General features: G+C 48.1%; 1 protein-coding gene across 3 annotated transcripts in view; it reads left to right on the top strand.

Moving 5' to 3' along the window:
- COLQ (collagen like tail subunit of asymmetric acetylcholinesterase) overlaps positions 1-24069 on the top strand; it is a 55439-nt gene extending 31370 nt beyond the window's left edge. For all 3 annotated transcript variants that reach the window (XM_046003140.1, XM_046003138.1, XM_046003139.1), the window contains 13 exons: positions 45-71; positions 1887-1949; positions 3562-3624; positions 4086-4112; positions 4755-4799; positions 4992-5027; positions 7956-8036; positions 12894-12999; positions 18459-18598; positions 19902-20021; positions 20445-20565; positions 21937-22039; positions 23952-24069. In XM_046003140.1, the coding sequence (XP_045859096.1) occupies positions 45-71; positions 1887-1949; positions 3562-3624; positions 4086-4112; positions 4755-4799; positions 4992-5027; positions 7956-8036; positions 12894-12999; positions 18459-18598; positions 19902-20021; positions 20445-20565; positions 21937-22039; positions 23952-24021 (1002 nt within the window). In that variant the 3' untranslated portion in view covers positions 24022-24069. The remainder of the gene's footprint in view (positions 1-44; positions 72-1886; positions 1950-3561; positions 3625-4085; positions 4113-4754; positions 4800-4991; positions 5028-7955; positions 8037-12893; positions 13000-18458; positions 18599-19901; positions 20022-20444; positions 20566-21936; positions 22040-23951) is intronic.
- Positions 24070-24585: the final 516 nt, after the last annotated feature.

Below are 24585 nucleotides of genomic sequence, written 5' to 3'. Positions count from 1 at the left end.
CTCTTCTAAAGCAGCCTCTGCTTACCTGTCTTCTCCATCCACAGGGGGAGCTTGGCCTACCAGGAAGGAAGGTATGGTCCATGCTGTTCTGTCAGTATTATACGGGCAACTGTGCTTTGTGGGTGGGGGGGGAGGTGGTTATATGCACACCTAGGGGTGGGGGGACCAGCAATGCACTTCCTTGGGCCCCAGTACCCAGGTGGACAATGATCACACTGCCATGCTGAGGATGACAGCGGGCTCTTTCTGCCTGTTCTTTTGCTAAGAGCTCAAGCCTGCTACTACCAGACATTAGGACTTCTCCCAGGGGCTGCCAAGTCTGGCCAAATTTCCCCCAACCTCAGACCATCTCATCCTGCCACCCATTAGAGAAACCCTCCACCCCAAGCAGTGGCACAAAATGACTCTCACTGTCTATTTAGTTATACTGGAACAAAGTGCAAAACAGAAACAAATGTCTTTGGCCTTTCTGCCCAGCTGAAATAAATGGGAGTCACTTAAGGTCACATGCACTCTGAGTGAAGCAAACACATGTCATCAAGATTCTCATTCATGTCAGGAGAGAGTAAACCAGCAGCCATTCCCTGCGGTCAGTGGGTTGGCACTGAACATGTGGGTCTCGGAGATAGCAGGAGGGGCAAGACTTTGGCCAAAAAAGATGCTTATAATTCTAAACATAAATTACTATTTTTCTGGTTGAATGTTCTACTCAGATGGTTTCACTATCAGCAAAAGCCTCAAACAGACCTTTGCAAAGCAAAATTTCATTCCCCCAGGGCTCAACTCATAGCTCCAGGGTAGACACAGTGGATATCTGAAGTGCTGGGCTGCAAAGGATTCTGGGATGGTCTCCATGCTCAGAACTAACGAGGACCCTGTTAGATCAGTGATGTCTGCCATGAACATGGACGGCGAGAGGAGAGACCAGTACACATGCCAGCATTTGTGATCTCTGGTGTAGGGGTTGAGCCTTCCACGTGTCTGCCTAGGCTAGCTGTGAAATTAGCCAATGAGTGCAGAGGTTGAGATGGACCCCAAGTCCCTGCTCCCTCTTTCTCCTGTAAGGCTAGCTCTTCCATCGCTTCTGGCTGAAGCTGGTTTCCCTCGAAGCAGAGGTGGAGGTCACATGTGCAAGTGAATGACGTATGGGCCTTTCTTGGGTGGATCCTGAGGGGAGGGGCAGTTGGGTGGTGCAGGGGAAGAAGCCCAGCCTGGACACCGTGTCACACGAAGTCCACCTTCAGCCTCATTCCCAGGGCAGCTCTGGAGTGTGAACTGCACCACAGAGCTTGTCCTGCCTTGAGGTAAGGGAGTTGGGCTTTTGGCTGCAGGGAGAACAGGTCCATAAACTGCTGGGGATCCCAAATTGTCCATGGGCAAATTCCGCAGTCGCAGGTTGCAGACTTGTGGCAGCAAGGCAGAGAGTCCCTGGGGAATGGACACAGTGAGCAAAGGGAAAAGTTTTGGGGGGAGTACCAACAGCATCTGCCAGTGCACCCCAAATAAATCCGATCCCATTCTACACTGTATCCTTGGGAAGAACCTATTGCAATGCAAGGAATGTTTGGGTGGGTGGAGGTGATAAAGATCAAAAAGCCAAGAAGTTTAGAATCCCTTCTCCACCACCTTCCTCCCCGGCTCCCCCTTTCCATTTCTTGGATAGAATAAGATCTTGTGTGTTGACATAATGTGGTACCGAGGACTTGAACTTAACATCTCTGTGACAGAACTTCCGAGGCTATCTGTCTTTGGAGGGTGGGGATGAGGAACCCAGAGGCCCTGTTTAGGGACCCCACAGTTCCCTTTGAGCTCACCAAACAAATCTCATTTCCTGGAAGGAGGGAAACAAACCCAGTCGTCCTGACTTTTGTTGTTCACTTTTGAAGGGTAGACCCGGCTCCCCGGGTGTTCCTGGCATGCCTGGGCCAGTCGGCCCTGAAGGACCCAGGGTAAGTTTGGTACAGTCTTGGGGCTCATGTGGTATCAGAACATGAGGGAAGAAAATACCAGCCTTCTTGGCCTTTGGCACGTAGTGAAACTCATTTCCTTTGGAGGAAGGAGAATAGAAGAGGAGCACTGCCCAGAGGTCCCCAAATACTTTCTCCTTCACTTGGACTATAAAATCTTGGTCTATCCAATAGCTCTGTGCCTGTTGGGGGCAGAAATGAGGGGCTGCTCCACTCTCTCAAGGGGCCCTGGTTCTCTTTGTCCTCAGAGTTAGCATGCAGTTCTTTGGCTTCCCTGAGATGTTCCCAAGAGGGGCTTGTGTCTGGAAAGCTGTTGGCAGGAGACTGGGGGTTAAGGGATGGGCACTGACCTGCTGGAAAAACTGGAGTCCTACATTTAGACAGGGATTGCCTAACGCCAATGAAATCCCACTCTTCAGACAGGTTATGGGAAGCTGACACCTCCACAGCCATGCCTTTGTTTATATTCTTCTCACTTTGGTCACAGACTGTTGGGTGCAGACTTGACCTGTAGAAATCAGGGATGGGCAGGTGAATGTCTATAGGCTCTGATTCACTTACCAGCTACATTTATTATGGGAATAGAAAACTGTGTTCCCAGCCCTCTTAGGAAAAGTCCCAAGGATATTCCTTTAAAAAATCCACTGTATAGAGCCGCTAGCCATATGCGTCCTTAAAATGTGGCTGGTACAATTGAGGAATGGAATTTTTTATTTAGGTTTGAATTTAAAGACCTTTACTCACTTTAGTTATTTGAAAATCTTTAAGCATGTTTGGAGCAGCTCCAAATGCCTAAATCTGCTTTTTCAACTCTAAATTTTATGAAATCTTAATAAAGATCAAGTATTTTGGATGAAAATTTAATGCCTGAATTGAGATGTGACTTAAATGTAAAATACACAACAGATTTCCCAAATATTTATTATGAAAGACAGAATGTAAAATACCTTGTTAATTTTATAGTGATTATATGCTTGAAATGATAATCAGATTAAACAAAATGTTATTAAAGTTAATTTCACCTGTTTTAATGTGACTTCTAAAAAAATTCTAAATTAAGTTTAAGTATCTTATATTTCTACTTTTTAGCCCTGGTACGGAATTTTCAGCACAGACGGTTCAGAGCCTACCCATGAGTCTTGTCCTCTGTCTCAGTAATGCAAGCTCAGAGGCTGATGTTCTCTCTATCTGGCTGCAAACCTAGAGTGAAAGTATATGGAAATGCCTGAAAGGCCCTCCCTATGCAAAGAACAAAGCCGGTGAAGTTTTCGGGGGTGCTGACACTTAGTCCTATGAGGCCCCAGTGCCCCCAAGCTCTCTCCCCGCCCTCTCACAAGCCACTCAGAACAGAGGGAGCATTTATAGCATTTTAGCTTTTAGTTTGGAGATCTGCTCTCCCTAGGGCAATTTCATGTTATGTTTAATCTCAAATACCAGGATGAAGCGCAGCCTTGAACCCCTGGGAGTGAACAAGGGAGGATGTGGGGTCCTCAGATTCACCAGCCAGCCCTGATGGCCCTTGTTCCATCCTAATCCTGCCCATGATTCTCCAGTAAAAGTCACTGCAGGTCCTTTTTCCCCTTCTTCTTCACAGGGTGAAAAAGGTGACCTGGGTGTGATGGGCTTGCCAGGGTCAAGAGGACCAATGGGCTCCAAGGTCAGTGTGCTGTTCCAGGTGGACATTCCCAGGTGGAACAGCTGCTCTCCACAAAGATGGGGACTGGGTGGGGCCGCCGTCCCAGGTGTGGGGAACATCAGAGATATTGGAAAGCCCAGCGCCAGAGTGCTTGCCTTTACCAGCCCTTTAGGGGACAGCATCCCTGGGACACAAGGCATAGAGATGTCTTTCCTGCTGTTCTCCTGGGCAGGGAGAGTCAAGCTCCTGAAACAACAAAGCAGATGGAAACCTTGTTCAGGCTTTTGCGAGTAAGAAAAACAATGTTCTTTTTAGACCTGGGAGGACCATAACCCTCAGGGACATCTTTGTGTTTGCTGTTAGGACCCCACTGAAACTTGCAGCGCGAGGTGGGGACACACCTCACCATCACATTCCACTCTTGCATCAGACCCAACGGTCCTATAGGGCTGATCCTAAATGCACCTTTTGCTTTCTTTTAGGGCTACCCTGGATCCAGAGGGGAAAAGGTTAGTATTTGTCTCTGATGGCTTCCCAGAACCTGGCCTGGGCTATTGGCTCTAGGGCCAATGATGAGCAGAGGACAGGCCCAGATTTCTCTTAAGTTAGTGCATATACTGACTGTTCCTAGATACTCCCACAGCCTTTGTCATTGGGCTGAGAGAGCAGGGAGGGGTCTCCTGAGGCAGGGCCTGTGGGCAAGGGAGGAGCTCCAGTGGAAGTAGGGCAGAGGAGCAGTTGAAGGTTGTGCCTGGTGAAGAGGGAACATTGCTTGCTTGGGGGATACTGGAGGATGATGGCTGACATGTGTCTTTAAGCTTCCATCACACAATCTTCTCATCTGCCAAAAACCAAACCAAACCAAACCAAATAAAAAACCCAGCCAGAACCTGGGGACCAATTTCCTACAGGATGAGAGAGGATCTGGTACACAGGATTTTCTGTGAGTTGTCTTTTATTAAAGCAAAAGGTCTTTGTGGTCCAAATAAAAGGTAGATCACAAAGTGTTCCTTCCTTGGGCAAGTCACCTAAACTCTGAGCCTACTTCTTGGACTGTAAAATGAGGATGTTGGCTTAGGGAGCTTTCATTGTGAAATGTTCCAATTTTCCCTCCCAGGTATTAACTCTGACTCTCTGTGGTTTCCTTCTAGGGATCCAGAGGTGAAAGGGGTGACTTGGGTCCCAAAGGAGAAAAGGTAATGGCCTTTGCACGGAATGATAAACTACGACGAAGTCGTAGCCCCTTGTGGGCTGTCCAGCTTACTGGCTGGCTGGCTGACTGACTGACTGACTGGGCTCTTATCTTGACAATGGCCAACCACACTCTTCCAAAGCTCTCTCAGGCCCTCTCTCAGAGATAGTCACTCTGTGTGTTGCTCTCTTCACAGGGCTTCCCAGGATTTCCTGGAATGCTGGGGCAGAAAGTAAGTACTTACAAGTAAAAATAGGTCTTGGTAAAAAAAAAAAAAAAAAAAAAAAAAATCAAACTTCTTACACACTACACAAAGAGCTCTGCCTCTCTGTCCAGAGAGAAAGTGGGTTTTGCCATGGAAGGTTCTGGTTTGGACGAGGAGCAAGTTGCCGTGCACATTGATGAGAGAGAGTGCCAGTATGGTCTGAGACCATCCGGGTAGAGAGGTCTTTCTATGCCTTTCCTGACTGTCAGAGGGCCATGGTAATGTTCAGAAGCAGAAGGCATCATGACAGAGGGACCAGATCTGAGCTGCCACAGTCAAGGGCCCCAGGGTGGGGCACCAGCATCTTTGGTCTATGGCCATTGCTGGTGACAGTCAACTCAGACCTTCTTTGAGGGCAGTACACAGAGTTATTTTATCTGGGTGACAGCAAAAGTTTTTTCATTTGATGGTTAATCCTTTTATTTAAACAGTTAAGTATTTAGTGGAATTTCATGGCTATCTTGCTGGGAGCAAGGCTTGCTAAAAATGGAGTTCATTCAGTTGACTTAAAGAAAAAATATCTAGCAACTAACAATAGAGTGGTGTCCCGATATGACAAAAATTATGAAAGTGGCAATGGACTGGCAGATTTCTGGAAGCTTCTATGTAGGGTTAGGGCCTGGGGAAGAATGGGGGGTTGGTGAGAGGAGGTGTCAGGATAAAGAGAGAGCGTGAGAGCATACCTAACTGGCCACTGAAAATTCCTCTATCTAACGTGGTAATGGTGGGATTCCTCACGCTGAAAGCCATTGACCTGGGCGGGTATCATTTTTCCTAAGCCTCAGAGCATAGTATTCTTCAAACATGGAAATGCATGCTCTCTTAGAATCCTAATGGTTTTTTCAAGTTTGCCTTAAAGTTTTCTTTTCCAAACTCAGATAAACAATTTTTATCTGACCTCCAGCCAGGAGAGCATATTTAAATAATTTCAGTCATCTCTTATTACTATTTATCACGGTCTTAAGCTGTCAAAAACTCTGTTCCTGTTATTCCCTAGCTGGAATGCTGGGTTAAAAATAAATAATTGCATAAGCATTTAAAGGGAAAAAAATAATTTGATTTAAAAATATTTAGGCTAGGTTTTCATTCAGTGCAAGAGTGAACATCAAAGAATAATAAATTACTGTGGAATTAAGGATGATAACATCTTTGCCTCTGCACCATTTACCAGATTTGCCATCTAGAGTTCTCTTTCCCTTTCACAGCAGGCTGCTTTAAGACGAAGATGATATGATAACGATAATTAGGTCTTAGAAATTAGATCAAGAACTTACTGGCTGCTTCCAGTTGATGAAGAGAGGGGCCACACTTCCTTCTGCCAATCTTTAAAAAGAAACAAAAAATGAGGAGCACCTGGGTGGCTCAGGTGGTTAAAGCCTCTGCCTTCAGCTCAGGTCATAATCTCAGGGCCATGGGATCAAGCCCCTCTTCAGGCTCTCTGCTCAGCGGGGAGCCTGCTTCCTCCCTTCTCTCTCTCTCTGCCTGCCTCTCTGCCTACTTGTGATCTCTGTCTGTCAAATAAATAAATAAAATCTTTAAAAAAAAAAAGAAAAAACAAAACAAAAAATGAAAACAAAACCACTTATACCATTTATGCGGCTGTTTTCTCCAAGCCGGACAAAATACCCCATGACCCCCTCTAAACAGCCGAGGAAAACTGCACAGCATAGAATCCATGTTATCCTCCCACACTCTCACTGCCTAGATGATGGAGGACATGACAGGCTGGAAAGAAACCACAGGCTTAAGAACAGTTCTTGGTGTGGCAAGATGCTAGTGGCTTGGGTAGGGACAAATTTGTTCCATTGACCAAGTGACATAATTTCAGAGTTTATGCTTCATCCTTACTCTGTATTCGTGTGCACTGTACTATACTTCCTCTGACTTCCACGTGGAGAGCCTTCTCGGTGTTTATTGTTCTCTCTGAGTGCCTGGGGTAGCTTTTCATGGACACTAGCTGCTGACTAACAGAAACTCTCATGGTTGCTTTTGCTAAACTTAACTTGCTGGTGGTGCATTCTGGGCTCTAGAGGGATAACTGGAGGCAGGAATGATGCTCTCTGGGGTCCCTGACCCAAAGAAACAGCAGGTGGTCCTGGAATCCTAGAAGAACACAGGGAAGGAGAGAAACTATGATGGAGAAATGGGTTTGACAAAAGTTGGCCTGAAACTATGGAATTCTGCAATTGGTGCTTTTGGTTCTGATAGCTCAGAGTAGGGCTTTTCAGTTAAGAGTACTGTTGACATTGCTTTTCCTGCCTTTTACGATCATTACATTGAGCATGTGAATATATGTCTGGAACATTTTTCCCCACAGTTTTCATCTCACTCAAATGAAAGTGAGCTGGAACCAAACCAGTTTCTACAGAAGAGTAGGGAAATTTATAACCCTAAATAAAGGTCATTACCTGAGCAGAAAATTTCCAAAGATGACAGTTGTCAAAACTGTGTCCAGTCATTCAAAAACTCATTGATTGGAATTCGTGCAATAAATGAAACAAAATACGACACACAATTTCCACTAAAAGAGAAAGCATTTTTCCTTGGCAGTGTGCCATGTCACAGGCACACATGTGGCTGACATGCAGGAATGTCCTACTTTGGCCGTTTAGGATGGTGACTTGGCAAACCAAAATGTGTGCTGCCCAGGAGATGTCTCTCGCAGATAGGAAATAACCCACCCCGGGTAACCTCCTCCTTTCCTTCCACTTCCTTGAAAAACCTATCTACCTTTCACATGACCTCATCACTTTCCCAATCTCCCACACTGGCCAGTTGGAAGAGGTCTAGAGTGATCAAGTGCACTGCCCTCATGACCGATGATTAGATGGACCTGCAGAGATGTGCCTGCCCCCATGCCCTAATTCCTCTCTTGCTTCTCTTTCTTCTTTCCAGGGTGAAATGGGTCCAAAGGGTGAGCCTGGGATTACAGGACCTAGAGGACCCAGGGGAAGACCAGGAAAACGAGGAAAGCCGGTAAGGCTCCTAGTGCTTACCACGCCTCTGAAGTCAGGCCCTCCTGACAGGTAGACAGGTGGTATAGAGAGACAGACAGGTGGAGCCCATAATAGATATTCCACAGGCACAGCCCTCAGCGTCCTCGAGACTGGTGGGCAGAAAGAAGACCACTTCCAGGAGCTCCTGTTTCTCTAGGCTAACCAAGGGTTGAAGCAGCTGGAAGCGAACAGTCCATTCAAACTGTGTCCAAGGCCAGAAGCAAGAGTGGATCCTTGGTTCATAAGAATGGGCCTGTCTTAACCAAAGCAACTGGGAGTAGAAGCCAGATCTGGTTCTTCATCCAGAAAACTTGCTTTTTGCCTCAATGTCCCAGACAAATGGAGTTTTGGAGAACAGCCCAAATATCTTCTTGCTGTTGAAGGGTTTTCTGGGTCTCAGCAATACAGTGGTTTTTCCCAGGACCCCGGGAAATCAGACCCCCAATTTGTAAGCGACTCCACTCTTTTTATGGATGCTTTTAAGGCCTTAGGGGAGTTGTTCATTCTGAACTACACCCTGGTCAGCAGGCATTGGTGTCAAACCCATGTGACGTGATAAGGAGAGGAAAGATGAAGGTACATTTGCCTTAGCTGGCTTTAGAGGTGTATTGAGTGCCTCAGAAAAACTTCTCCTCTTTTCTCTAATGGACAGGCATTCCTTTACTTTTTTGGTTCAGTTTGTAAACTTTTTACTTCTTTTCCCGTTATAAATGTAATATATGATCATCACAGAAAACTTGAAAAATTCAGAAAATAGGAGGGAAGTCATCTAAAGGCCTAACACCCAGACATAACTATTTTGGTGCACTTCTTTCCAGTGTTATTTCTTTGTGAACTCTCTAGTTGTTTGTGTCTTTTATATCCAATACATAACTGTCGTATCCTAAAACTGTAACTTAAAGTCACAGCATAGACACGTTTGCTCATTACTGCACTACTCATTAAGAGTTTTTTTAAAGATTCATTTTTTATTTGAGAGAGAGAGGCAGAGAGAGAGAGCACACATGCACGAGCAGGGAGAGGGGCAAAGGGGGCGAGAGAGGAAGAGAATCCCAAGCAGACTCCCCACTGAGCACAGAGCCTGATACAGGGCTCAATCCCGTAATCATGAGACCGAGACCCAAGCCAAAACCAAGAGTCAGACACTCAACCAACTGAGCCACCCAGGCACCCCTCGTTAAGCATTTTTAAACATCTTTTTTAAATGTCTGCATCACATTTTGTAAATGAGTAAGCAGTAGATTGCTTGGACAAGAGAGGCCTAACCAAATTATATACAATGCTGAGAGGTGAACATCTCGGGGTGCAAACCTTTCTCCATTCTTATATTTTCATTCTTTCCTTAGGCTAGATCGGTGGTTCTCAAACTTAAGCATCTAGAAGAATAAGCTGGGGACAGATTAGATACAGGTTTTCTGCCTCAGGTGCGATGGTTGTAGTTCCAAGTTTGCCTCTCATCACCCCCAGTACCTAGGCCCTACTTCCCAGAGCATCTGATATAATTGACCTGGCATGGGGCTTCAGTACGGCTGGCTGTTTTTTAAAGCTCTCCACATGATTCTTTTGGGGGTTTTTTTGAAGATTTTATTTATTTATTTGAGAGAGAGAAAGAGAGAGAGAGAGAGTGAGCTGGAGGAGGGGCAGAAGCAGGAGGAGAAGCAGACTCCCCACTGAGCAGGGAGCCTAACGTGGGGTTTGATCCCAGGACCCTCGAATCATGACCTGAGCTGAAGGCAGACACTTAACCGACTGAACCACCCAGGCGCCCCCTCCACGTGATTCTAATATGTAGCCAGGGTCCAAAACAATGGTAACAGTGTGAAACCACTTCTGGTCTTTTCCAAGTGAACTTGGGAATTATACAGGCTCCAACCTGGATAATACAAATTCCACTATAACTTCTGGAGTCGCAGTAGTCCAGTACAGTTTTTCAAAGTTTTAAATGGACGGCATGTCCATAACTTCACAGTGATGCCACAGTTCCCTAAAATCTTGGCTCAGGAAAAGGAGAAAAAAGGGAAAAATCTTTTTCTTCCCTACTGCTGATTTCACAGCTTGGGGTTCAAGAAGCCTGCTGGTGTCCATCCTTCTGGTGCTTTTCTTGGACAGTGTTTGTCTTTTCCTGGTGAGGGCTGGAGCCAAGAAGGCTATTTCCTGACACTCTTGAGAATAATTCAATTGGAACAATCTTAAAACTACCCCAGGACCATGGGTAGGAGCTGAGAGAAATGGGTTCCTCCTTCCTACAGGATGTTAGAAACAAGCTGAGCGCGCTCCGAACCCTCTCTGCTCTCTAGTCAGCAGAGACTTTAGCTGTTAGCCTTGGGAGACCACCATGGTCCTTTATTTTTTAGATCGTGAATTAGTTTCCTACCACAGAGTCTTTTACATGGAATGTTGCTGGGCCAGTGGTACTAAGAGTTTCTGGAGGTTATCATAAGCCGATCCAACTCCTGGAATCAGAGATCCAGCAGGGACTTCAGGAGATTAGAGTTTCAGATCCAGAAGGATTTTAGAGACCATCTCATCCACTTCCCTTGGTCTAGCCATGAGGAAACTGAGGTCAGGGCAGTAGAGTGACCCCCTCAGACAAGCAAGCTTCAAAGGCAGTATTCGAACTTGGAGCGCTGAGAACTGCTTTTCCCCACATATCTCTCCCAACCTTCATGCTTCAGTACTTGCCTTCAACCGGCTCGGGAAAATGGCTCTCCACTCTTACTAGAAATCTTCAGTGAAGATTTATAATCATATTCATAAGAACAACTTCCGTGAGAGGCATCACCAAGCTTTGTGGTAGTAAAGGAATAAAGAAGAATGCCTTTCCTGGAAAGCACTGCTCAGTGAGTCCTGCTCATAGGGACATGGCTTATTCTAAACAAATGACTGATACGCAGAATATTCCATCATTGTTTGGTGTCAGAATCAAGGAGTGCTTCCAGCTCCTTCAAGCTGGGGCATTTCCTGTGCTCTAGTCAGCTGATGTGGTTTTTAGAAAAACAAGCCTTAACTGTGGCTATATTAAGATGATGTGACCTCCTTTGCTATTCTGGGACCCATCTTAGTTACCATGAGCTCCCTCCATCAGGATGGAATTGGAAATAAACTCTGATGTCACAGGTCCCATATTAAAAATTATAGATCTCCTAAAAACACATACATACATACATAAGAATTTCAGAACCCCTTGGACATTGCCAGGAGAGACCGCAGAGCCACGGTGACAAAGCGGCACGTCATGTGTCACTGTTGTGATTGGAAAGGAGTGCCCTGCCCCCCTGCTTCCCAGACTTGGGGAAGATTATGTTTCATTACATGGGCAGGCCTGCCAAGGCACAAGTGTCGAAAGGGGATCCAGGTCAAAGATGTCGTGCATTAATCACTGCCCAGTTTAGGCCCAGCGCAAGAGCAGACAATTAGCAAATAGTCTGGGGGAAGAACCTGCAGACGTTGGTTTCTGGGGTCATTCCTCAGAGCAGCCCTAAGCAGGAAAGCTTTGCTCTTGAGCCTCTCAGAACAGGCAGCAAGGTGGACATCCTGTGTGGAATGGCTGCAGCTCCAGGTGTGGCTGTCTTTAAGAAATCAGATCTTTTCCAACCATGTGAAAAAGACGAAACCAAGCCAGTTGCTATCAATTATAGCTTGACCCCCACCCCCAGCCCTTGCTTCTGCACAAACTACTTTTTCACCTCTAGGAGCTTTATTACTCTCACAACAAATGTGTGTGTTTAATGTAATGGCCCCGTTTTATAGAGGAGAAAACTGAGGCACAAAACAATGACTTGCATGACCCAGGGTCTCGTGGGCAACGTGAAAACCCAGGTCTCCTGACTTCCAGCTCAGCAGAACTACTTCCCCTCTGTGTCGTCAGCATCTCCCTCCTCCTCCATTTAGTCTGGGGAACAAGACAAATTCTGGCCCACAGGGAGCCTATGTCTCAGAGACATCGGTGAAAGGACCGCGCACGTAATGGTGTGTTTCTGTATGGATAAAGGCCAGGGAGGAAGGGGGCCAAGTTCTGAAAGCCTGTGACAAGGAGCTCACTTGGTCTGGCAGAGTCTAGCAAGGTCCAGAGGGCTGTGCCGCAGCGACACTTTACCTGAGAGCCAACGGCTGGGAGGGCGCTCACCAGGCAGAGGCATGGAGAGGGAGTTTGGGCAGGGAGGAGCAAAGTAAAAGGCGTTGTGCTCTTGAAGACCAAAAACACCAGAAGACTGGAAAGGCCAGCCATGCAGCACTTTGTAGGCCGAAATCAGGATCTGGGTCTTTATCTTGAGAACAAGTGGGAGCCACTCATTTGATGGAAACGGCTCTTGTAGTGAAATAGAAAGGGTCTTGACGAGGAAACAGAGGCCTGAGTCCTAGGCAACAAGTCTGTTGGCTCAGTGCTAGGTGCCTTGTGTGAATGTCTGCTCTTTCCCGAGCCTCTCTTTCCCCCTCTGTCTGGCGAGGGGAGAGGGTTGGATTGGTTCCTTTCAGCAGTCATGTGCCATGTGTTTCCCGGAGATAGCAAGAAGGAATGTCTGTGAACTTGTAACCATCACAGTCTCAAACGTCACTTGCCCTGAGCTTTTTTTTTTTTTTTTTTTAAATAGGCTCCACAGCCAACGCAGGGCTTTGAACTCATGACCCTGAGATCAAGAGTCCCATACTCCACTGACTGAGTCAGTCAAGTGTCCCTGCCCTGAGCTTTTTAGAAGCTGGATGGTCAAGGCCTCAGGAGCATCCTGCCCTGGGCTCCTGCTCCAAAGTGCAAGGTGGTCCCTGATTTAGGCATAAATGGGGAAGGAAGTTTGCCATGTCATGTTATCATAACAGGCTCTGCCTTTCTCTCTGTCAGGGGCAGAAGGGAGATAGTGGAGTAATGGGCCCACCAGGCAAGCCTGGGCCTTCTGGTCAACCTGGCCGTCCAGGTCCCCCAGGCCCCCCGGGCCCCCCGTCCGCAGGTAAGAGCTACTCTGCTTCACGTGCTCTACAGGGTCGCCCTCCTGACCGGCCTCCCCGGAGAGGGCACGCGCAGATGCTGCTGAGGTCTGTGCAGTGTTTTGAATTAGAAACTACTAGAGGCACTTTAACATATTCAAACTTTCTCCAGTTTGACTCTTCCGACTTCAACACAAGAGAGGTAAATACCTTCCCGATTCTGTTGTAGGATTTTAGAGAACTAATAGAGGAGAAAGCGGAGGGAACCATGATTGGGATGTCATTTATACTTCCTGTGAAAAATAACCGGCACGTATTTCATCAACTAATTCCTTTTTCTAGAAAAACCTTTCACAACTCCAAGGAGTTCTCTTAAACCTAGAAGTCAAGGTGGTGAGGCAGAGCTTCTGTCTTATGTCGCTGGATCAAAGCGTACTGGTTAGTTTATTCTGAACACACAAAGGAATCAAAGTCTACCACTGAAGAGGGCATAGAAGCACTGCTACCTTTTTTGCCTTGTTTCATCTGATGAGCTAAACCCTTTATTGAGTTTGTGCCTTCATCAGCTCCGCATACGACCTTTCATGGCACATTGTCTGTATAAACACGGCAGCACTGGGCCTGAGAAGACTGTTCACTCCGTAGGGTCCTTTGTCCTCTGTTGTGTGAAAGGAATCCAAGCAATTTGTATTACCTTTTTTCTTTTCTTAAGAAAACAAAGGCATTTTAAAAGTCTACATTTTACTTTTCCTTCCTGTGTTTATAGGAATATATTCACAGCCCTGTCATGAGATGGTCAAGAAATGTCATAACTTGTTAGATCCTTTAAACCAAATTAAAGCTGGCTCTGAGATTCTAACCTGCCAGGTTGCCAGGAAAATGCAATCTCAGGCATTATTGGGGTTCTCTACACTCCTTCAGCTGCCAGAAAAAGAGTTGAGCAAAGAGTCAGGGGATTATGGCAGACAAAACCTCTGAGGTGTTCCCTCCAGCCTTTGATCTGCCCTGTTCACCTCTGAAATGCCTGCTCTCCAAGGGCACGTGGTCCAAGGGGCGGCCTGGTGGCTGCCATCTTCATGCCATGCTTGGGTGTCAGAACATTTCCAAGACTGGTCCCACAGCCGCTCCTTCTGAGAACTTACCTCTTCTCCAGGACGCAGGGGGTCCCCGTCACTCCATGTCTGGGGTCTCCGTCACTCCATGTCTGGGGTGATCTCCCCTCTTCCACAGTCCAGCCCCCTCACTTGTTACACTCCTCCTGTACTGCTACCCCATTTAGGAGCTTTTCTCTTTTGAGAACAGAGGGCCGAAAGGCACAGTCTTCATATATCTGTTTTCACCAAGGGCAAGAAAGCACAAAGTCTTGCTACCTCTTTGAAATCAGGAGAGGAAAAAGTAGTGGGAAAACAAACATCAATTGGTATAACAATAAGGTGTCTTATCACACCTGTTTCTATTCCCTTGGGGGAAACAGGTGGAGATTCTGTGTCCCGGCCACAAAATCTGTTTCCGTGAAGTGACCCGACGATCCTTATGGGGGTCCTTCCAACTACAGTTGACCCTTGAATAACGTGGAGCTTAGGGGCGCTGATCCCACACGTATAACTTGTGACTCCCCCAAAACTTAACGACTAATAGTCTGCTGTTGACTGGGAGCCTTATGGATATCCAAGAGTCAATTAATGTGTACTTTGTCTGTTCTATATGTCATGTACTGTATTCTCACAAGAAAGTAAGCTGGAGGGAAAAAATGTTAGGAGGAAAATCATAAGGAAGAGAAAATACAACCACGGGACTGTGCTATAAAAACTCTGCGTGTAAGTGGACCTGTGCAGTTCAAGCCCGTGTTGTTCAAGTGTCTGTTACTGTCCTCGTCCTCCTCGGTTCTGGTACATGTCATGTTCCCCTCAAACCCTGTGATCATGAGCTGCCAGCCCCAGGGACTGCGAATGTGGTGTGAGGACTGAGTTTTGTCTTTGGAAGGGACTCTCTTGGCCCTTGGGGTATTGAGCAGCTCACGAAACTGAGGAGTTTCATCTTCCTGCTGGATGGCAGGTCCTTGAGGCCACTTCTGTGGCCGAGGCGGCTTTGCATCACCACAGTCCAGGTGGGATGGACAGTCTACAGACACGGGCCACTTGGGTTCTCAGTCTGTCTCCGCATATTACTGCATGGCAGTCAAGCCGGATGCAGTCCATTTCTGACTCATGTCCCCTTCCTGTGCCTTCTTTTGAGTCATTTCCTTCCTCGGGATCCTCTCAGTGAAGGGACTGAAGAAAATGGGGCAATAATCCTGCTCTTTGGGGTAGGGAAAGAAGATGAGGGAGGAATTTAAAAGAGAACTTTCCTAAGCATGGGGCCAGTTGGATTGTTATCAAGAACGGGTGCACGCCCCAAAAGTGATTCCTGAGACTACCTTTGAAGTCTGATAAAAGTCCCAAGCCCACTCAGGAGAAAAATCTGTCTATCTATATCCAAGATTCTGTACATTGCTTCACAGAGTTCTAGAACCCCTGCCCCAGATCTATCTGGGGATATGCTTGGGCTCTGTGGACCACAGGTCAAACAACCCTGGTCTTATCCAACCCTACCTTTCTAGAAAAGAACTTTGAACCTCAGAGAAGAGGGACTTTCTCAAGGTCACAGAGCTGACTGGTGGCCTAGAGTCCGTCTGTGGCTCCTGGGCCTGAAACCTTTCCATTCAGCCTTGCAGCCTCTGCAGAGGCAGAGTGGGACCTGGGGGTGATGTGGAGATATTTCTGTGGTGCTTCCTCTTCCAGATTTCTCATCTCAGGCCCGCTCCCACTGCACAGCCCATGGTGACAGGAGGCTCTCAGGGCAGTGATGGAGAGCTGGGGCCTCTGGCTACAAGGGATGATGGATCAGCCAGGCCCACTCAGCCCACTCTGAGAGGCCAGGCTGGGGAAGCTTGAGTCGCCATGCCCTTCAGTGCCTCCTGGCAGGAAACCAGCAGGCAGGGGTGACAGATGCCCTCCAACAGCTGAAAGGAAGCTGCGGGAAAACTGCAGTGGTGGCAGGAAGCAGGCACCCTGCCCCATCCTGTTGTCCTGTTGGGAGGCTGCCTCTGGTACTGGTGCCCAGTGCTGGGCGGCAGGCCGGTGCTGGGGCTGGTGGAGAGGGCGGGAGCTCCTTAGTACCCAAGTTATAGAGAAAGAGATGCTGGGAGGCAGGGGAGGGAATTTTGATACAAAATGTGTCTAGGATGTAATTTGCAATAACTGAATTACAAATTTGGCTGAGTCCTTCCAGCACCCAGACCGGGTCTAAGTGAATCATTGTGGTACTGGGCATTGCCAGCTTCCTGCAGGTAGCAGTATTCTTGGACATTTGTCTCTTAAATGGCATAGCGTTTAGTCGAACATGAATTCACATTTCAGCAGCCCCAATGACGAGCTGGATAATGGGATGAATTCCTGGGTCGCTCTGAGGCCACGGGTCTGGAGGAGCGGTTGGGGTCCCAGAGCCTGTTCCAGTACCACTCTCACGTCCTCCGCGTTCTAGAAATCCCCACTTTGGTTTCCCCACGTGATGACTACCCAGAGTATTCCTGGGCCAGTGGGGTCTCTGTCTCTTGGGGCTGTGCTGAGCTCCCCCTGCAGCGCTGGATACATGTTTCTTTTTCAAACAAACTACCACAACCCGGAATAAAATATTGGCAAGCCTCCCTTCCCCCCTTGCTGGCATTTTTCTGATCTTGGACCTATCTGTTCTGGAACGCTCAGGGTTGTGGGAGGAGTATTCCCATTGGGGTCTCTTCCTCTAGCTGAAGCTGCTTCCTTGGAACCTTGACCGGACCTCTCCCCTGGGATCATTTTTTTTCTGCCCTTCCGGGACCCACCAACTGTGTTACGTGTTGTTGGCTGGCGTGGAAGTTATACAACTTGAAAGCAATGACTGCCTGGTCTCCGGACTCCCCCTTTCTTTGCCAGGAGGAGGCATACTTCCTTTCTCCGTTTCCAGGGGTTCCCTCTCTTTCCTCTCTTCCTGTTGGATGGCTCTTGCTCTAGGTCTTTCCAGCCAACCCGATGGTGATTTTTAGCCTTTTCTGAAGACCAGTTAGTCTACATTCATTCATTATTGAGGCAGTCATCAAACATGTATCCCGCCCCTCCTGCATGTCCAGTTGTGGTAAATGAACACGGGCATGAACCTTGCCCTTGTGGATCTTACATTCTACTGGGGGAGATTGCCCTTCATCACATAATCTCACAAGGTACGAAAATCACAAACAAGTGCTGTGAAGAAGAGGCGTGGGGAGCTATGAAATTGTATCCAAGGTGAACGTGCCTCAGTGTGAGCATTTGGAAGCCTTCCCTGAGGACGTGATGTTGGAACCCAGGGCAGGAGCAAGTTAGGAGGCACCTGGAGAGGGGGGGCATAGAGGGTGAAGGGAGAACAATCTAGTGGGGGAATGGCTTGTGCAAAGACTGTTTCTTTAGACCAGCAGTTCTCAACCTCAGTGTATGTTGGCATCAGCTTGAGAGCTTTTAAAAGCACAGATGCCTGGATTTTATTCTCAGCATTCTTGATGGAATCGGTCTAGGCTCTGGCCTGGGCATTAGGGCCTTTGAAAGTCAGGGTGAAAACTACTACCCTAGCAGGCCACCCACACTGCAGGGAGCAAATTTTCTGATCATATATGTTTAGGACATTCTTCTCAGTATCAGGGGACAATGAGTAGGTGGAGCCTTTTCAAACATGCCATTTTCTTCCATAAGAAATCAAAGAAACCCACCTTCAGAAATTCCTTTATAAAGATCTTACATATAAGAACAGAATAAAGTGAATAAAAATAATAATAAGAGCTATCAATTAGCAATGTGTTCATCAGCAAGAAGTCCCTGTTAATAATAGTCTAAACAAAAAGGGGATTGTTTTTCTCACATAACAAGGAAGTCCAGAAGTGGACAATGGCTGGCGTCTGTTCAGCCTCTAAGGGTCACTGTTAGGGTCCCATGTCCCATGAGCCTCTGGTCTTTTCCGTGTGTTGGTTTCTCTTCCCATACTTGTTACTTCATGGTTGCAATATGGCTGCTGCAGCACCAGACATCTTTTCTGTCTTCTAGACAGGAAGGAGGAAGAAACTATGTCTCTTACCAGCAATGTTTTTCCTGTATCAGGATAGACTTTCCCAGATGCCTACCCTTCTCCCATCACAGACCTTGAATGCAAGGTAGTCAGGGAAGTAGAATGTCTTATCTGTTTCTGAAATATAGAGAAAATGAAGGGAGGGACTGTTGGGAAAGGTGCTGTAACACCCAGCATGGTCAAGGGACCCACAGAGAACCTCACCTCCTCCACACCTTGGAACAAGAGTCTCTTTGAACCTCTCCCCCCAGGCCTACCCTAAAATACCGTGGACTTTGACCTTCTTTCTGTTGGGAAGTTTGTTGAAGTCTCCCTGGGCTATTTGGTTTTCTCTTCCTTCACTCAAGTGACTCAGCAATCTGTTACTTCCTAGGACAACTTCTGATGGGACCCAAAGGGGACCGAGGATTTCCCGGGCCTCCAGGAAGCTGTCTTTGTGAAACCCCTACAAATGTGAATAACCCTTCCTACAGGGAATCCGTCTTTGGGCCCAGTTTGCCTCACGTTCCTGTGGTAAGGCTTCTGGGACAAATCTGGGCTAGTTATCCTTCAGGAACTCTCACCTGATCCTCTCAGAGCTTTTTAAGAGCCTTTTAATAAGATTGATTTCCCCGTTATACTTGACAGATACTCATTATAGGAGATTGGAAAATAAAGGAAAATCAAAAGTAGGAAACCAAATTGTCCATTTGGTTGTAGGTGCATTTTGGAGTATTTTCTTTGTCTTTTTTTTTTTTTTTTAAGATTTTATTTATTTATTTGACAGACAGAGATCACAAGTAGTCAGAGAGGCAGGCAGAGAGAGAGAGAGGAGGAAGCAGGCTCCCTGCAGAGCAGAGAGCCCGATGCAGGGCTTGATCCCAGGACCCTGGGATCATGACCTGAGCTGAAGGCAGAGGCTTAACCCACTGAGCCACCCAGGTGCCCCTTCTTTGTCTTTTTTTAGGAACAAAAAAATTATTTAAAATTTCAAGTAAATTCAAAAGTGGAACAAATGGTGTAATAAACCTCTACGTACCCTTCACCCAAATTCAACATTTATCAACTCCTGGCAACTCCTGTTTCCTCTTTACACCCACTCACTGCTGCCCACCCTCCCTTGGGTTATCTTGAGTTAACCCTGGACATCAGTTCATCATTTGAGTGGACGCATAAACATCCATCCAACACGCAGCTGTGCTGTGATTTATTTAACCAGCGTCCTATTTTCGGATACTTATAGGGCTCTCCCAAGCTTTTCAGTAATGTAAATAAAACCATAACGAACACCTTCGAGTATTACAATTTCATTAAGAATCATTTCCACATGTTGAATTATTTAATTAGATGATACCCCCTTTTTATTTAAGTCTTACAAGCATTTTAAGTGTTTAAGTTTAAAAATTTAATTCATGGATAGTCTTTTTTTTAAGATATTATTTATTTGAGAGAGAGAGAATGAACATGGGGGGGTGGGTTCAGAAGGAGAGAAGAAGAAGCAGGTTCCCCACTGAGCAGGGAGCCTGATTTCAAGGCTTGATCCCAGGACCCTGAGATCATGACCTGAGCTGAAGACAGATGCTTAACCCACTGAGCCACCCACGTGCCCCAAATCATGGATAGTCTTATTGCAAACGCAGGGAGCTGGAACTAGATTGAGAAGATGTGGGAATCAAGACCTTCCTCCCTATTTCAGGAGGAATGCTGGAGTGTAATATGTAGAACCCCTCCCAGTGTTAACCAGCCCAAGGTTAGAGATTCTGTTTCCTCCTCCAGCTTTCCCCCTGCCCCCTATAGAAGTGTTTTCTAGAATCCTCACCAGTGTGTTCTCTGGCAGATTTTTGTAGTCAACAACCAGGAGGAGCTTGAAAGGCTGAACACCCAAAACGCCATTGCCTTCCGCAAAGACCAGAGATCTCTGTACTTCAAGGACAGCCTTGGCTGGCTCCCCATCCAGGTACCCTGAGGCAGGCAATCCGGACATAGCCCACCCCAGAAGGGCACACAGCATTAGAGGAAAGAAGGGCCAACAGTTGGGCCTGGCACAGAGCTTTCTGAAGTCTGTTCCCATGGAAGGATTGGGCAACCTCCCCTGCTCTACTTCTGAGCAGTTCTCTGTGCCCCTGCTCCCCACATGGAACCTCCTCTCTGAGCCAGGGTTCCAGATGGGCTTGATCCCCACACTGCTAGGCTGCTGTCTTGATCGGTCCCACTTTCCTGTCAGCTGCAGAGCTCTGGGCAGCAGGAGAGGAGTGCCTCTTCCCACCCCAGGAGGAGGACCCCCAAGACCCAGAGCCCCTGGCCCCAGTGCCAATGACCTGTTCTGCCTGCGGCTGTCACCATGCCATCCCCGGTCATTGTCATGTGTTTCTTTGGCCAGGTGACCCCTTTCTACCCTGTGGACTACACTGTAGACCACCGCGGCTCCTGTGGGGACGGGGTCCTACAGCCCGGGGAGGAGTGTGATGACGGGAACAACAATGTGGACGATGACTGCATCAGTGAGTGGGGCCCAGCTGGGGGGTTCTGAAGAGCAGAGTGCCACAGGGTCGGGGGAGGCTGAGAGCGAGCCCCTGGACAGTTCTAGAGCCAGAGGGGGAACACCTGGACTGCTATGGGGACAACCTCCCTCCATTCAGGCCACATCTGGACTTCCACTGCCCAAGCATGTCAGTAGGGGTTAGTGTCAAGGACCTTGCCCCCAGAGAAGCCACCAGTCGCTACCTTTTCCTACTTCTGGACAAAACCCACATTCCAGTCCACATTGTTTATCAAAAGATAACAGTGTGGCAGAGCGAAGGACTAAAGGGAAAAGCCAAGAAATTGAATCGGGACTGTGTTACCTGATGGAGCTGTAGGGGCAAAGCCCCTTTTCAGGGCAGCTGCCTTCAGGCTGATGGGATGCTACCAGGACAGGTGGGCGGCATAGCCCTGGAGGGTTTGCTTTTCTTCTATTTCCAGTCACGCCACAAAAGCAGGAGGGGAGATAGAAAGCAGGGGACTTACAGTGAGACAGAACAGAGTTGGGATGCTCAGAGAGGAGGCTACTCAGTGAGCAGGGGGCATAGAAGATGGTTCATAGCCCCGGGTCTCGCTTTCCTCAATCGAAAAATGGATTTGACCGCTCAGGTTTTCAGAAATTCTGTGCACTAATGTGCACTGGATCATCCAGGTAGAGTAAGGGTTCAACATCCCTTCACTGAATTTTTTTCCAGCCCCTGCTGTGCAGAGCCAGGCCCTAGCTCCGGGCTGGGGATGTGTAAATGCAAAGTCTCCTTCCTTGCTCAGGGAAGGCTGACGGGGGGGCGACGTAGTGAGGACGGTGTGCACAGGGATGGATGCGGCGCGGAGAAGCGGCTGGCGCCCTCTCGGTAGAGCTGTACTTCCCGTGACGGTCGCCGGGATGGTCCTCCCTGGCATGCCGGCTTTGCCTGGAGTCCCTTCTGCCCCGGCACAGATACTGTCCAATAGATCACACAGCAAGAAGGAACTGATGGGTCTCAAAGCCCTGTAAAATGGGAGTGGGGCTTGGACTCCAAGATGCTTCCCTTGCATGAGAACAGAGACCCCATTGAAGGAGGTGGTGTCCTTACTGCAGGCTTGAGGTAGGGATATGGAAGCTCAGAGAAGCCCAGTGGCCTGTTCTCTGTCCATGGGCTAATGAGTCGCTGGAGTGGACTGGAGCCTGGGTCTCCTTATTCTCTGGTGTGGGATTTGGGGGTGTGGGGGCAGTCCGTGGATGCATCTGAAGCTTTATGGAAGTCCATTCAAGAGGGCATGTACTCTGCATGGACCCCTGAAGTCACACACTCCTTACAGGTTGAGGTAAGCCTACCCCGGCCCCTCTCAGGCTACTTCCTTGTGTCCCTCAGGCTGTCACCGGGCCTACTGTGGAGACGGTCACCAGCACAAGGGCGTGGAGGACTGTGATGGCTCTGACTTTGGCTACCTGACGTGCGAGACCTATCTTCCTGGGTAGGGATCGCCTCACGTGCTATTATGACACCCTGTCTCCCTCTCTGCCTGCCTCCTCTTCTTTCCTTCACAAAGAATTTTTTAGTGCTTATGTTCCTCGTACTTTCTAAACACTGAGGTATGGTGACAGCTAACTCATGGTCCCTGCTCACCTAGGGGAGACAGGCCATAAACACATAACCACCACGTGTCCTCCCAGAGTGCCTGAGTGCCACCGCGGCCGAGCTGAGACAGTGACCAGCTCCATCCTGGGCTCCTGGGGACCCCCTATTTCAGCAGTTGCCCCCAGGAAAACAGCTCCCATCCCCAGTGGCTACCATGACCACATTAGTCTTCTGGAGAGTGGGTCTGGAGGAAGCCTAGTGGAGGCTGGAAAGACCAGGCCATTCCCAAGAATCTAAGCGTCTGTATAACCCAATTTCTCTGGGACAACCCCTGACCCCTGAGGCTGTGGGTACAAATGAGATCACACCAGCATTAATATCTAATTTTGCTGGCTCGTGGCTCCTCCAGGAAAACCCCAGGAACTTAGTATTTCCTTCAAGGACCTCTCTAGTTGTATCTGGGACTCTCCAGTGGGTGTTCACATTGCTCAGAACAAGTATTTTAGTGTCTTAACCTCCACGTTGATGTCTCCGAAGTCAACTGAGGGCCATTGGCCACTGCTCCTAAGAAACGCAAAATGGTACCACATTCCCCTTAATCCTTACAACACCAGAATTGTATAGCATTCTAGGGGAAACAGAAAGACTGTTCCTCCCTCAGTTCCTGCTTCTCCCTTGGCTCCATAGTGGATCACTGGCCCCTCACACCTCCTAAGTCCCTCAGGAGTCCAGTCTCTTTAGCATTCCTTTTCAGCCCTGTTCCTTGGACCCAGGCCAAGGGCTGGGAAACAGACACCAGGCCTGTTGTTCTGTCGCCTTCTCTTCGCTCTCTCTTCCAAGGAGATCTCCTCAATGTCCGCCCCCAAACACACACTAACATATCAAACCAGGCTGGGAGAACTACAGACCTATAGTCACCCCAAAACAAACACTTTAGGCTTGGCCAGGACCCCCTCCTATATCTTTATGTACTTCCCTATCTCCAAAGTATGGAGGGCTCCTAACATACATCTCCAAAGTATGAAGGACTCCTTACCTGCCAGAGCGTTGGCAGGTTTGAGCTGGTTGATTGATGGCTTCATGGAGACTACTCAATATAGACATTTGGACATGGAGTACAGGATTGTATAGAGCCCAGGGCTTACCCACTGACTCGCTGTGATTATTCATCTAATCTCTAGAGCCTCAGAGAATGCTTGTGAATATGGTATAATGTATAACACACGGTCTCAGGGTTAGCAGTTGGGCTAACGGAAGTATAAACTACCGTCCAATATGGCGGCCCCCAGCCACATGTTGTTATTTAAATTTAAATTAACTAAAATTAAATTAAATTAAAAATCTAATTATTCAGTCACACCAATCTTATTTTAAGAGCTCAATAGCCACATATGGCTAGTTGCTGCCATATTGGACTGCACAGAAATGGAACATTTGCATCACTAGAGTATGATCTAATGGACAGCACTGGAAACCTTCCAGGTCTTGAGAAGGGAGTGATTCTCTCAGAGAAGCTGTGTTTAGAACAAGGTTACCACCTCTTTCCACCCAGATCCCTCAGCTGGGCTCCAGGGCAAAAGCCCCCAAGGCTTGGACTCGACTGCCCCAAGCCTCTCACCCCAAACGAGAATGAGAACAGTTTCTCTGGAACCCTTAGATAAGGTAGCAGCTGTGGCTGCTGTCTGATGAGCTTTGACCAAAAGTCACCAGAGGTGGCCTTTTAGAACCTGGCATGCTCCTGAGGGCTGGGCAGGAGCTCTCCTGCCCACTGGCTTGTGTGCGCCCTGACCCCTGTCTGCCCCCCTCAGGTCGTATGGAGACCTGCAGTGCACCCCGTACTGCTACATCGACTCCACATCCTGCCGCTACTTCACTTGAGGGCCTGGAGGAGGAGGAGGAAGAGGAGGAGGAGGAGGAGGAGGAGGAGGACTGTGTCCTACATCACCGGCAGCAGCTCCTCCCCCCTGGGCAAAGTGACTTCACACCACCCCGGTCCAGTTTCCACCACCTTCGTGGGACAAAAACAAGGACAAACTCTTGATGTTAAGACATGCTTGTAGCTCAGTCCAATTGGAAGAATTTGGGACTACTGCATCCTGTCTTAATCCAAAGTCCCGGAAAACCTTCCATGCATCCGACCTGGGAACTATTCCCCATTGCTACCATCCTGCCCAATAGCCAAACCTACAGTGCCCTTTCTCTTCTGGAATGTTACTGACCCAGACCATGGACTTGGCTTAGAACTGTTAGCCCTGCCTAGACTGGCCGGGCCTTTTGAATTTGTTCTCATCCCACTTGGGGCATCTGGTATACAGGCCTCTGTACTCCTCTGACCTCTGGAAACGTGGGCCTTCTCTCCCAGGGCAGCTGGCCATCAGGTGTCTCCAGGCCCGTGAGCCACGAAGCAGGGAGGTGGGCCTGTTCTCTCGGAATGGCTCCCGG

The sequence above is a fragment of the Meles meles genome, chromosome 4 (assembly GCF_922984935.1).
Source record: "Meles meles chromosome 4, mMelMel3.1 paternal haplotype, whole genome shotgun sequence".
In the NCBI taxonomy this organism is placed as follows: domain Eukaryota; kingdom Metazoa; phylum Chordata; class Mammalia; order Carnivora; family Mustelidae; genus Meles; species Meles meles.
The sequence above is the reverse complement of the archived record's forward strand: the minus strand, read 5'-3'. Positions and strand labels throughout refer to the sequence as shown.